Source organism: Anomaloglossus baeobatrachus, chromosome 3, assembly GCF_048569485.1.
Source record: "Anomaloglossus baeobatrachus isolate aAnoBae1 chromosome 3, aAnoBae1.hap1, whole genome shotgun sequence".
NCBI lineage: Eukaryota > Metazoa > Chordata > Amphibia > Anura > Aromobatidae > Anomaloglossus > Anomaloglossus baeobatrachus.
Window position 1 is genome coordinate 387,264,227 of NC_134355.1, and position 14,592 is coordinate 387,278,818.

The 14,592-nt window shown below is 41.9% G+C and overlaps 1 protein-coding gene across 1 annotated transcript in view; it reads left to right on the plus strand.

The window, feature by feature from the left end:
* Positions 1 to 14,325, plus strand: part of LOC142295329 (cyclic GMP-AMP synthase-like) — a 69,541-nt gene extending 55,216 nt beyond the window's left edge. The window contains exons 3-5 of the mRNA XM_075338437.1: positions 4,697 to 4,951; positions 5,688 to 5,796; positions 13,478 to 14,325. Of these exons, the coding sequence (XP_075194552.1) occupies positions 4,697 to 4,951; positions 5,688 to 5,796; positions 13,478 to 13,820 (707 nt within the window). The 3' untranslated portion in view covers positions 13,821 to 14,325. The remainder of the gene's footprint in view (positions 1 to 4,696; positions 4,952 to 5,687; positions 5,797 to 13,477) is intronic.
* The last annotated feature ends 267 nt before the right edge of the window (positions 14,326 to 14,592 follow it).

Below are 14,592 nucleotides of genomic sequence, written 5' to 3' on the forward strand. Positions count from 1 at the left end.
GTACTGTTGGATCAGTGCCCGCTTGATGGTGTTATAGCCCTGTTCTGCCTCAGCAGGCAAGTCCCCAAGAATATCCAGGGCCTTACCCCTTAAACGGGGGGTCAGGCACTTGGCCCACTGGTCCTTTTCCAGATGGTGCTGCAGGCAAATCCGTTCAAAGGCCGTCAGAAAAGAGTCCAAGTCTCCATCCTTCTCCAGCACTAGGAAGTCCTCAACACGGACCTTTGGAAGCTTGGTATCTCGATTGTCATGGGCGGATAATGAGGGCTGGAGCTGAGCTAGCTGCAGCTGGTGGTCACGCTCTGCCTCTCGATCTTGCTCTGCAGCCTCACGCTCTGCCTGTCGCTCTGCAGCCTCCTGCACTGCCAGATGCCCATGCTCTGCTATGAGTATATTGTAGGTGTTCTGGTCTCCAGCTGTAAGACTGGCCATGGCAGCCTTACAGGAGGGCCTCTGAACCTCTCAGGCTGGGGGGATTGGCAAGTGGTGATCTGTGGCACGCTGCTGAGCCAGGTGATGAGCGACCCGCTGCAGAGCCTGGTGATTTGCTGTCCACTGCAGAGTGGAGGACTGGAATCTGGCTCCTTGAGGACCCTTGGGTGGGCTCCTCCTCACCTTGTCCATAATTGCCAGGTTGTGTGATGTCCTCTGCAGAGCGGTTTTCTGGCGTCGGGCTCCTGGAGTGTTCATTGATAAGCTCCTCATTGCTGCCCACAGCACCGTCCTCCACCTCTTTGGCTCCGGCCATAGCATTGGCCAGTTTTTTAGCTTTGCTCCTGGTGCTCTCAGCCATTCTTGCAGACTTTGGTCACTGACACAGAACTGCCACTTGATGCACCCGCACACCTTACAGTATCTGCACTCTGACACTCTAGTGTTGAGCTGGTCTTAAGACCCCAGCAGCCACAGCTGCTACTGGAAGTCCTTAGTGTCTGGGAGTATGGTTCTCACACTCACACACACTAATATCTCGATCCCACCGCTGCCGAAGCCAATATGTCACGAACGGGGGGGAGGAAGAGGAAGATACACCCCCCTTTCCACCTGACAGAGCACGTGACTTGCTCTCTAGCACCCCTCTTATAGTCAGGCCAATTATGGAATTGCCCGACAATAAGCAAGGAGGCCGCCATTCTACTATGGCGATGAAGGGTTCCCGATGAGAGTAAAGTATATATTCCCCCGACCTCTGCGGACGGAATATATCTAAACCACCCCAGATCTCACTGGTTGCCCCACAATGATCCTTGGCATAAACTCGCTGTCACCAATCGATTACAATAACTATTAAGCCAAGCCCACAGATGTGGAATTCAGGATCGAGATAACAGAACAGCCCAAGATTAAATTATATATTTTAATCACCCTAAGGCACACTAGATACTACAATATATACAATAAGGAATTTACAGAATATATATATATATATATATATATATATACATATATATATATATATATATATATATACAGTTAGGTCCAGAAATATTTGGACAGTGACACAATTTTCGCGAGTTAGGCTCTGCATGTCACCACATTGGATTTGAAATGAAACCTCTACAACAGAATTCAAGTGCAGATTGTAACGTTTAATTTGAAGGTTTGAACAAAAATATCTGATAGAAATTGTAGGAATTGTACACATTTCTTTACAAATACTCCACATTTTAGGAGGTCAAAAGTAATTGGACAAATAAACCAAACCCAAAAAAAAATTTTTTATTTTCAATATTTTGTTGCGAATCCTTTGGAGGCAATCACTGCCTTAAGTCTGGAACCCATGGACATCACCAAACGCTGGGTTTCCTCCTTCTTAATGCTTTGCCAGGCCTTTACAGCTACAGCCTTCAGGTCTTGCTTGTTTGTGGGTCTTTCCGTCTTAAGTCTGGATTTGAGCAAGTGAAATGCATGCTCAATTGGGTTAAGATCTGGTGATTGACTTGGCCATTGCAGAATGTTCCACTTTTTTGCACTCATGAACTCTTGGGTAGCTTTGGCTGTATGCTTGGGGTCATTGTCCATCTGTACTATGAAGCGCCGTCCGATCAACTTTGCGGCATTTGGCTGAATCTGGGCTGAAAGTATATCCCGGTACACTTCAGAATTCATCCGGCTAATCTTGTCTGCTGTTATGTCATCAATAAACACAAGTGACCCAGTGCCATTGAAAGCCATGCATGCCCATGCCATCACGTTGCCTCCACCATGTTTTACAGAGGATGTGGTGTGCCTTGGATCATGTGCCGTTCCCTTTCTTCTCCAAACTTTTTTCTTCCCATCATTCTGGTACAGGTTGATCTTGGTCTCATCTGTCCATAGAATACTTTTCTAGAACTGAGCTGGCTTCATGAGGTGTTTTTCAGCAAATTTAACTCTGGCCTGTCTATTTTTGGAATTGATGAATGGTTTGCATCTAGATGTGAACCCTTTGTATTTACTTTCATGGAGTCTTCTCTTTACTGTTGACTTAGAGACAGATACACCTACTTCACGGAGAGTGTTCTGGACTTCAGTTGATGTTGTGAACGGGTTCTTCTTCACCAAAGAAAGTATGCGGCGATCATCCACCACTGTTGTCATCCATGGACGCCCAGGCCTTTATGAGTTCCCAAGCTCACCAGTCAATTCCTTTTTTCTCAGAATGTACCCGACTGTTGATTTTGCTACTCCAAGCATGTCTGCTATCTCTCTGATGGATTTTTTCAGCCTCAGGATGTTCTGCTTCACCTCAATTGAGAGTTCCTTAGACCGCATGTTGTCTGGTCACAGCAACAGCTTACAAATGCAAAACCACACACCTGTAATCAACCCCAGACCTTTTAACTACTTCATTGATTACAGGTTAACGAGGGAGATGCCTTCAGAGTTAATTGCAGCCCTTAGAGTCCCTTGTCCAATTACTTTTGGTCCCTTGAAAAAGAGGAGGCTATGCATTACAGAGCTATGATTCCTAAACCCTTTCTCCGATTTGGATGTGAAAACTCATATTGCAGCTGGGAGTGTGCACTTTCAGCCCATATTATATATATAATTGTATTTCTGAACATGTTTTTGTAAACAGCTAAAATAACAAAACTTGTGTCACTGTCCAAATATTTCTGGACCTAACTGTATATACACACATATATATATATATATATATATATATATATATATATATATAGGTCAGAGTACATTTACAGACAAGACGGGGTTACGACAGAGTCAGATCAAGCAGTTACCTTATGCATCTGGCTTCAGGGGGGCGCCGTTCGACCAGGGTTTCATGGACTTCCTCACATGTCTATAGTACGCATGGCCCCTGAGAAAAGACAAGCCAAGAAGCCTACATTGTCTTTATCAAACTGGCTACAATCCATGTCCCCTCGTCCCTGATGACCTCGCAGTGGTGTACTGCCCCACCCCTGTCCTAAGTCTAAAATAATATCCCAAAGTGAATATGATTCGCAACTCTGGACTGGGAGGTCCGATCGAGACAGTTCTGGTGTCATCAGATCCATCTGTGTCCCCTCTGCATACTGAGTCCAAGCACGACTCCTCTACCGGACTCCTACTCACAGTTCTCTGTATCTCACCGCTCCAGGGCGCGACAAAGAATTCGAGGGTATGCAGAGGTGCAGCTCAAAGTCTCGATTTTAACGATGTAGTGGGTGTATGGCTCAGACGCATGGTAATATCATAACTGTGTATAATGGAGCCAGGAATATGAACTCCTGCTTTGATAGAGCGTCCTGGATCTCTTTTGAAGCTTCCACTGTTTTTCTAGTTTCCCACCCACTCCCTTTGATGAATGGACATAACCCCCAGGGGGTCTTCCTCTGGCTTGGCCTTGTAATTGGATTCGACACCCTTCCAGTTGCTGAACGATCTGAGGGGAATCTCTGTGTGTGCAGGGAGGGGGTTGTATGTGTGGGACCAGCTGGCTGACATGAATAACTGTCATAATCATCCAGCATAATCCTCACAGACCCCTTTAAATTTTTCACTTCTTGTTTCATTGCAGCCATTTGGTAAATCCAAAAAAGTTCATTTTTTTCTCATTAATGTACACTCTGCACCCCAACTTGAAAGAAAAAAAAAACAAAACAAAAATGTAGAAAGTTTTACAAATTTATAGAAAAACGGACAAGTCTGCGTGTGGCGCACACAGGTCCATGGCAAAACACCCACGTTAGCGCAGATCCATTGATTTTAATGGGTCTGCGTGTGCCTGTGTCTCCGGCACGTGAGGAAACGGATCAAACACATACCGGAGACATGGACGTGTGAAGGAGGCCTAATGTAGGGGCAGAGATCCTGATTCCAGCAGTGTGTCACTTACTGGACTGCTTTGTGTTGTTTTTGATAAAATCCCTGATTAATCAGCAGTAGAATATAATTAGGGGACTACTTGGCGTGCTGCCAGGTAGTCCAGCATATTTATAAGCTGTGTATAACTGCTAGATATGAGCAGAGAATACAGGAATTTTATCAAAATGACAGCAAACAGCTCAGTAAGTGACCCATCGCTGGAATCAGGGTCTCTGTCTCTACATTATGCTGCTCTCAGATAGGGAGAAAAAACTTGGTGACAGATTCCCTTTAAAACAATGTAAATTTAATAACAACAAATGACTTCCAAGTTTGTACAAAACATATAATTGTAACAATCGTTCTGAATCTTAATTCTAACCACATATTATCATAATTAATATAGAAATGGAACATGTAACTCTACAGAGGAAATATCCTGGGAGCCCTGCAGTTACTATTGTCATTAAAAATGAACCTCAAGACATTTCAGTGGATCTTGTCCTTGCCCTCAAAATGATTAACAGATGGCCTGAAGAAACTAATGATGGATTGAACATTAATGACTGGCTTGGTATGAAAGTAAAACAGGAATATAAGAGAACTAACTTCTACATGGTGGCCAAACAGACAATGAGCGGAAAGAAAACACTAAATGCAGGTAATATGCTAATATTATTATTATTATTATTATTATTATTAATAATTAATTATCCCATCTTTTTCCAGCCTGCCAAGTTTGTGATTGTTGGGAGATCTGACACTACTGATTGATTGGCAGTTCTTGCTGCTGGATGAAAATATGCTCCCAACTGCAGTCCAGTGATCCTGGCCAGACTCGGAGCAGTGCTTCCAAGCTCACTGTGAAAGAGCTTGTAAGCACTGCACATATTCGGCCAGCACTGCTAAACTACAATGGTGGTCAATCCTATTGGCAAAGAGTAGTAGTAAACAATAAAATTAAAAATGAAAGACTTGGGGAGAATAGGGCAACATTTTAATAATGAACTGAATTGCAAAGTTAATTGTTATTACATGCACTTAGCAAATTTACCCATTGGGAATAACTCTTTAATATCAGGTTTGACTACAGATTAAAGCTAGTTTCTGGAGGTTACAGCAGGAGAACGCTTTATGATCAACTTATTGTCAAGGAACCCATTTATCAAGTAGGGATCTCTTTCTAAGTGGAGTCCCCCTTTAAAAGGGAATGTATTGTATATTTAACTCTCTTTTATGATAATAAATATAAATGTTGAAGAAGTATAATGTGTTGGGTTTTTTGTTTTTTTAATTTTTTAATTAGTGATCATCTTTCAGGCATTGTCTATGTTATTTGCATTTATATTCAGCTTTATATATACCATTGAAGTAGCCGGAAACTTTTATTTTCACAGATACATGGCGAATTTCATTTTCAAACATTGAGAAGGATATATTATCCAATCATGGAAATGGAAAAACCTGTTGTGAAACTGGAGGGAGCAAAAGAGAAATGTGCTGCAGGTAAGTTGCAATATTGGTACTGATATAACCTTCACATATGTGCACAGATGCTGTACAGGGTGGGCCATTTACATACACCTAAATAAAATGGGAATGGTTGGTGATATCAACTTCCTGTTTGTGGCTCATTAGTAGGAATGCTTGGACCTGACACCCATAATGTGGTGGTGCACCATCTTGTTGTAAAAACTCAGGGAACGTGCCATCTTCAGTGCATAAACAATGGATACTGGAAGCCTGTGCTAGCATTTCTTCTGCGGTGTTGCTATCAGTGTGTGAAGAGGGTTGCATTAACAATCCAACACAATGGGCAGCACTTTGAACACATGTTACAAGAGGTCATAAAATTGTAAATAACTAATGAACGAATAAAGTTACACCATTGTTTTTCTAGTAAAATTCTCAATAAGTTTGATTTGCTACATGACCCTCTTCCCATTGGAAAAAATAAAGTTGGATACAAAATGGCTGGCTTCAAAATGGCCGCCATGGTCACCACCCATCTTGAAAAGTTTCCCCCCTCCCATATACTAATGGACCACAAACAGGAAGTTGATATCACCAACCATTCCAATTTTATTTAGGTGTATCCATATAAATGGTCCACCCTGTACTGAGATTTGATGTCCCAATGTCTCTGTATAGCACTATATGATGTAGCGTGCTCCACAAATTACTCCATTATGGAGAAATGCCTCTATAATACATCATCTTGTAGAACATGGTACTATTTTTTTCAGGTGAATTCTGAATGAAACTTGAAGGATACAGTAGTACAGCACCAAGACAGTATTACTAGGGATGATCGAATACCCTATTATTCGCTTCGCCGCTATTCGAGTATTCACGAATATTCGACCCCCAATGCAAGTCTATGGGAAACCAGAATAATTTCATGTTGGACCCGTCGGTGACCTGTGGTGACTGAGGAAGAGGCTGAAATGGATGGGAAAAGGCAAAAACAATATTGGCACAGCCTGTAGAAGGTGCCTCACTGCATTTCTGCCCCTTCCGAAATCATCCAAGATGTCAGGACGCACACCAGCTTGCCGCCCGCATTCACCCTCTTCCTCTGATTTCTGTCGCATGTGCCATGACACATGCGACACAAAACTCTTCCCCGAGTCCAGCTAAGTCACTCCCCATACCACCCCGGTGTTTCTCGGTGTTCCCCCGGTGTTTCTACCTTTTTGCAGCGTTGATCCCACCACATCCCTTCTCCTTCACAATAAACAGTAGGCGCATGCGAGAGCGCGGCTGTCAGCTCAGCTTCCTGTGTTCAGTGTGAGCTGTGCTGGCTGCTGCGCACACTCCTGCTGTGATCCGGGGAGGGTAGCTGCAGATTCTTCGCACCCACACTCCTCACATGGAGGGTCTGCACTCCTTGAAAATGGGGGACACGTTCCCTGAGCGTGCCCCCCATATTCTAGAAGGTCCAGAGTCGTCGTGGGACTTCCAAAATGGATTAAAGGGGATTTTTTTTTTCTTTACAATGAATTGGTGAAAGAGGGAATGGTTGGGGAGTATTTTTTCAAATATTTTATTTTTTTTTGTCGTCTATTTTTTTTTCATTTTTATTACTGACAGTTGGTGATGTCGGGTACCTGATAGATGCCAAGACATCACAAACTGCTGGGCTTGATGTCAGGTGACATTACACATCTGGAATCAACCCCATTTATTACCCCGTTTGCCACCGCACCAGGACAACGGATGAGCTGGGGCGAAGTGCCAGGATTGGCGCATATAATGGATTCTGAAGCGGTTGCGGCCTGCTATTTTTAGCCTGGGAAGGGCCAATAACTATGGACCTTCCCACCCTGAGAATACCAGACCACAGCTGTCCGCTTTACCTTGGCTGGCAAATCAATTTTTTTATATATTTTTTTTATTTATTTATAAATAATTATAAAAAAGAGCCGGGGGGCCCTCCAAATTGGATCCCTAACCAAGGTAAAGCTGCCAGCTGTTGTCTCCAGGCTGCAGCCATCTGCTTTACCGTAGCTGGCAATCAAAAATGGGGGACTCCATGTCGCTTTTTTTTAATTATTTATTTTTTTAGCTAAATACAAGGCTAGGCACCCTTTAGTGCCTCATGAAACTCACTAAAGAGTGCCAGCTTAGAATATGCAGGGATATGCATCGGTCTGCCTGTCTATCTATCTATCCATCTATCCTTTTTTATCTATCTATCCATCTATCTATCCCTTTATCTATCCCTCTATCTATCCATCTCTCTATCCCTCTATCAATTATCTATCTATCCATCTATCTATCCATCTATCTATCCCTCTATCTATCCCTTTATCTATCCCTTTATCTATCCCTCTATCTATCCATCTATCCCTTTATCTATATATCCATCCATCTATCCCTCTATCTATCTATCTGATAGATAGATAGATAATGGATAGATGGATAGATAGATAGAGGGATAGATGGATAGATAGATGGATAGATAGAGGGATAGATAATGGATAGATAGATGGATAGATAGAGGGATAGATTATGGATAGATAGATAGATAGATAGATAGATAAATGGATAGATGGATAGATAGAGTAATAGATGGATGGATAGATAGATAAAGGGATAGATGGATAGATAGATAGATGGATAGATAGAGGGATAGATAATGGATAGATAGATGGGGGCGTGTCTGATTACAACAAATCATAGGCACCGGTGGGCGGGGGAAGCAGGGAATACAAGATGGAATAATGTGCGGCCGCATTTTCAAAAGCTGGAGAACCCGCCACAGTGTGACAGCCGTGCAGCGCCACGCCCGTGACCGGTGAGTAAGAAAGAGAGAGGGAGAGACCGACTGACCATAATGGCCGCTGGCTTATATAGCCCCTATGACGCTGTGCGGCCAAGCCAATCACAGTAACACCACAACAAAGATGGCTGCGGTGTTACTGTGAGGGCAAGCAACGTCAGATGTGTTCATTGGCTGGAAAAAGGTGCCAGGAAGTCCAGAAATGAAAATGAATACCATAATAGCCATCGGATAGAGAATACCTTGAATACCCCATTATCCGTCGGATACCGAATAGTGGCGAATACATTCGCTCATCCCTAACTATTACAACTCTTTAGTCCTTGGAGGCTGCTTGGGATTATATTTATATATTTATTAGTAAAGTGTCATAACTTTGATGACTGCAGCTAGCAACTTTTGACTGTATACTAACAGGTGGAAGTTTAATCCATTAGATGTCATGTTTAATAATGAAAGTGTCACCTCATTGGTTCAACACCGCTTAACTGGTCCTGTCACCCCATCAGCGCCCATGTAATGTGATATTTGGACATCTATAGGTTTCCATTGCAGTCAATGGTCTAATTGAGGCCTTCAGGTCTGCCATCTCTGTATTCTTTGCAAGTGTAAAGCCTAGTTGGTACCTGTCGGGTTACCACTGATTGGTGTAATATAGTAACATAGATAAGTGCATGAAATTGGCATCAATGCAATTCTAATCACTGGTACTATAAAACAGATGCCTTATATATGCCACCCGATAAACAATATTACATATATAAATGGTAATGCCAGAATTGCCATTGTTTTTTTTTCTTTGTTCATTATAAATTTGTTTTCCAAGTTTGCCGTCAGAATCGCTTCAATTGAGCGAGCTGTGCACGTCTAGTTGGAATGTGTCCGGAAGTAAGCAAATGTCATTTGTGGTCATGTGACAGCCTGCTATCGCGGCCAACATAGGAGTATCTTGACTGCGTGCAGTGCACATGCTTTTTGACTGCAGACTTTTGAATCCACACAGCAAATCTTGGCAATGCTTTTAACTCCTAAAAACTAAATACAAATTAAAAAGGTATCACTTCTAAAATGGCATAAATGAAAAATAAAAGTCACCCCCCACAAAAAAAAGCCCTCTCTTAATCTCAGGTTGCATGTGATTACAGTCATACTAAACTGATATAGATTTTATTTAATATTTTACAATTCTTGCACAGTATCTTCAAATCTATATCTAAATATTTTTTAAAAAAGTTAATTTTTTCTGTTGCAATTTTCCACTATCCAAAATATTTATTTCTTTATTTCTTTGACCATATTATGGCACAATTAACATTTTGATTACTTTTATTTTTGCTTTTGGTGAGATAGAATAAACAAAAACTTTTTTAGCACTTAAAGTATTGGGATAATTCTATGGAGTAAAACTTTATTTAATTAAATTTTTGTTCCACTGTAGATTGACTTGCTTTTATATTACTGTTAACTATTCTTGATTGTGTAAAATTGACCAGTATCATATAAGGTGCAGCAACTGGCAAGGCCTAACAGCTTTCATTAGTCCCCTGTCCAGGGGTACCGATCGAGAGTCAAAAGTAGCCCTCTTTTTTTCTATAAACCTGTTATTCTGACAAGCAAAAGGATAACAATATTTTCAACTTTATATTTTCAGGCTCCATATCTCACCATCCACTACAGCTTTGAATGTGAGACTACCGTCATTTTAGAGACAATCATCTTGGCTATCTCATACATAAATTTGTCTTGCAACAATTTAGCATATGATTAGTTACGCAGATTATTGTCATGTCACTGCATTGTTACTACTTTTGCTCCTAAAAATCAAAGTTTTCATATTTATTATTTTGTTAGGATTTTTTCAGTACACCTTTTACTTTTCCCATTGCCTTAAATCTTCTGGGCATGCTCTTGATCAGATAGAAGCATGTACCTACGTAAATCTGATCCCATGTCTTTTCTACACATTCCCAGTGTTGGAGCATAATAGTCGACTCACTTGGGTATGTATATAGCTTTTTCTTCAACTCTACTCACAAGTGTTCAATTGGGTTGAGGTCTGGGGACTGTGAGGGCTAAACCACACCTCTACTTCATTGTCATTGAACCCTTTCCTTTCAAATCTAAACATATGCTTGGGGTCGTTGTTTTGCTAGAACTCTATGTTGTTCTGTACATACCTATAACCCCTCAAGTGTACAAAGTAACTTGTCTTGTAGGACAGTCACATATAGCTCAGCATTGAGACCATCATCAATCCTGGTTAAGTATTCAATACTTTTGGCTGGGAAACAACCCCATATCATCAGGCTTCCTCCACCAAACTTGACATTTCCTTCAATTTCTCGATGTTAGCCTCTTTTTTTTCCCTTGATTCTTCCAGACTCATTTGCACTACTCAAAGCCTAGTCTATTGGCTTTTGTCTCATCACTCCAAATCACCTGTGTCCAATCTCGTAATGTCCACTTTTTTGCACATTTTTGAAAACTCAAGCCAATGTGTCTTATGACGATATTGAGGTCAAGGCTTTTTCACCTTTTTGGGCCACCATTCCAGACTTGTGCAACCTGCGTCGCACAATGTTTCCATGGATATCTGTTATCTCATTATTTTGTCACGCCAGAACTGATAGATCTTGTGAGGATCCAACTTGTTGACTCCAACATTTTGCCTTGATGTCTACTGCTTTTCTTTTTAATGGATGGACTGACTTAATTTTACATTCTTCCAACTGTCATGACACTCACAATTGCAGTTTGGCAATTTTCTTGGGCGAGAAACAGCTATAGATGAGCTGAATGATGCCATTTCTCATTTCCTTGGAAATCTTCAAGCCAGCACTTCAATTCGAACCAATGACCATGAAATCAACCTAATAACATACTGAGCTATTAGGGAATTTGAGCACAGGCAGTAATTTGTAGTATACTCTAAGGCCGGCATCACACGGGACGATCTATCGTGCGATCGCATGATCGATCGTACCCGCCCCCGTCGTTTGTGCGTCATGGGCAATTAGTTGTCCGTGGCGCACAAAGTCGTTAACCCCCATCACACGCACTTACCTGCCGGACAACGTCGCTGTGGGCGGCGAACATCTTCTTCCTGAAGGGGGAGGGACGTTTGGCGTCACAGAGACGTCACACAGCGGCCGGCCAATAAAAGTGGAGGAGCAGAGATGAGCGGGACGTAAACATCCTGCCCACCTCCTTCCTTCCGCATTGCCGGAGGGATGCAGGTAAGCTGTGTTCATCATTCCCGTGGTGTCACACGGAGCGATGTGTGCTGCCTCGGGAACGATGAACAACCGGCGCAGAGAAGGTGGGACGATATTCTGGAAATGAACGATGTGTCAACGAGCAACGATAAGGTGAGTATTTTTGCTCGTGCACAGTCGTTCAGAGGTGTCACACGGTATGATATATCTAACGATGCCGGATGTGCGTCACTAACGACGTGACCCCCGACGACATATCGCCCGATATATCGTACCCTGTGACGCCGGCATAAGAAAAAGACAACAATGCAGTGATATGACAAGAATCTGCATAACTAATCATATACTAAAAAGTTGCAAGTCAAATTTATGTATGAGATAGCCAAAATGATTGCCTATAAAAGGAATGTAGTCTCACATTCCAAGCTGTAGTAGATGGTGAGATATGGAGCCTGAAAGTCAAAAGTTCCAAACATTTTTACCATTTTACTTGTCAGTGCAGGTGCTGTGGTAGCTTTTAAGCACATCATTAGAGTAGTTAAATGACTAGGTTTGGAGGTTTCTCTGATCCCAGTTTATTAGAGGAGTAGCTGTGATGTTATTACACAGTCAAGCATCTGTTGTACCATAACTAAACACCAGTGGATGTTTTATTCCACTTATCCATACATATATTGCTGCGGAATAAGGCTCCTTAACACTTGCTCTATAAAGGCGTACTTGATGTTGTTCGGGTATAATCCATAAATACTTTTTGGCCATCAAGACTTAAATTATCACTAATGTTAAGGAGCTGAAGAATAAATTGTATTCCCACAATATGGACATTATTAGAATTACTGTACACCTCTGAGAAGATCCTTCTGAATCCTTATTTTAATTTCTTTTAGCCATAAGTTACATATAGACTGGTGTATTGCACCAGTTCATATTCCAAGTATTAAACTTGGACCTTGTGCAATTTTTCTGTACTACACTTAGGGCGGCTTTGCACACTACGACATCGCAGGCGCGATGTCGGTGGGGTCAAATCAAAAGTGACGCACATCCGGCGTCACTTGCGATGTCATAGTGTGTAAATCCTGGATAATACGATGAATGAGCGCAAAAGCGTCGTTATCGTATCATCGGTGCAGGCTCCGACATTTCCATAATGCCGGTGCCGCGACAGGTACGATGTTGTTCCTCGTTCCTGCAGCAGCACACATCGCTGTGTGTGAAGCTGCAGGAGCGAGGAACATCTCCTTACCTGCCGCCGGCGGCTATACAGAGGAAGGAGGTGGGCGGGATGTTTACATCCTGCTCATCTCCGCCCCTCCGCCGCTATTGGCCGCCTGCTGTGTGACGTCGCTATGATGCCGCACGACCCGCCCCCTTAGGAAGGAGGCGGGTCGCCGGCCAGAGCGACGGTCGCAGGGCAGGTGAGTGCATGTGAAGCTGGCGTAGCGATAATTTTCGCTACGCCAGCTATCACAAGATATCTTACCTGCGACGGGGGCGGGGACTATCTCGTGCGACATCGCAGCATCGGCTTGCGATGTCGCAATGTGCAAAGCCCACCTTACTCTACGAACCATTGAGACAATAAGCCTGTCTAAGTGTTGCCTTTCTTGGAGCCTTTGGGATGCTTCTGTATCTGACAAGTGAGTATAGACGTTTTTAATAATTATATTTTGTTGGTTCTCAGAAAACAGTGTCTAAAACTGATGAAGTACCTACTGGAGCTCTTTAAAGAAGATGGAAAGCAAAAGAAAATGGATCAATTCTGTTCTTACCATGCCAAAACTGCACTACTGCATCACTGTGCAAACCATCCAAAAGATGATGACTGGAAATTAGAAGATTTGGAATCCTGCTTTAACAGATATGTTAATTTCTTCCAGGAGTGTCTTATGAGTTATAAATTACCAAACTTCTTTCTACCGTCTCACAATCTTTTCAGTGCTGATTCTATAGACACATCAAGTTGTGACTACCTTTATAGGAAAATAGAAGAACAAAAACCAAATTACCCTATTTTTAATGATTAGGAGGACTATGTCAGGAAGCTTATGAACAGCCACATATAATTTGAAATGTTGGTTAAATCAATTGTTAAAGATGTTTCTTATGTTAATTTGTTTTTACAGATATCCTCCTAGTAATAACAACAAAATGTGCTGTTCACCCCTCCCCTCCCCCCCTCCTGGTGGCTACCACATGATTTTGGTCTCATGCCAACTACATTGACTGGAGGTAGCAGAGGACTGTTAATTACAGCTCATTTTGTTATTTTTAACCTAACAAAACTATATTATTTTCTTTAACATATAATGTATTAATGAAATATAGAATGTGTGGCTTTATTTTATAATAGAGATGACATGTATTTTATTAGATGATGTGATGCATTTCATTAAGGTTTAATATTTAGATTTTTTTTTTTTAATTTTCAAAAATCTGTATTCATGAAGATAAATTGAACTTACATGTTTGAGATAGTGGGACACGTTTCTGAAGAAAGCCCACCAACTTTACTAGTTCTGAAATATTAAATAAATAGATGCAAAACATCACCTTTGCCTCAATTTTTATTCACCGCCTTAGAGACCATCATAGCCTAATGTCCCAGAGCCAATGCATATGTGCACCATGTACAACACTCAGCTATAGGTGAGAATTTGTGACCATTGTTACATTTAAATGGAGGACTCTAGATTCATACACAAGGTCGATGTGTGCCCCAGTGGTGGGAGATGAGAGATTATACATTTATCACGTCTGATGTGGTAGGTGATACATGATGCTTATGGTCAACCCCTT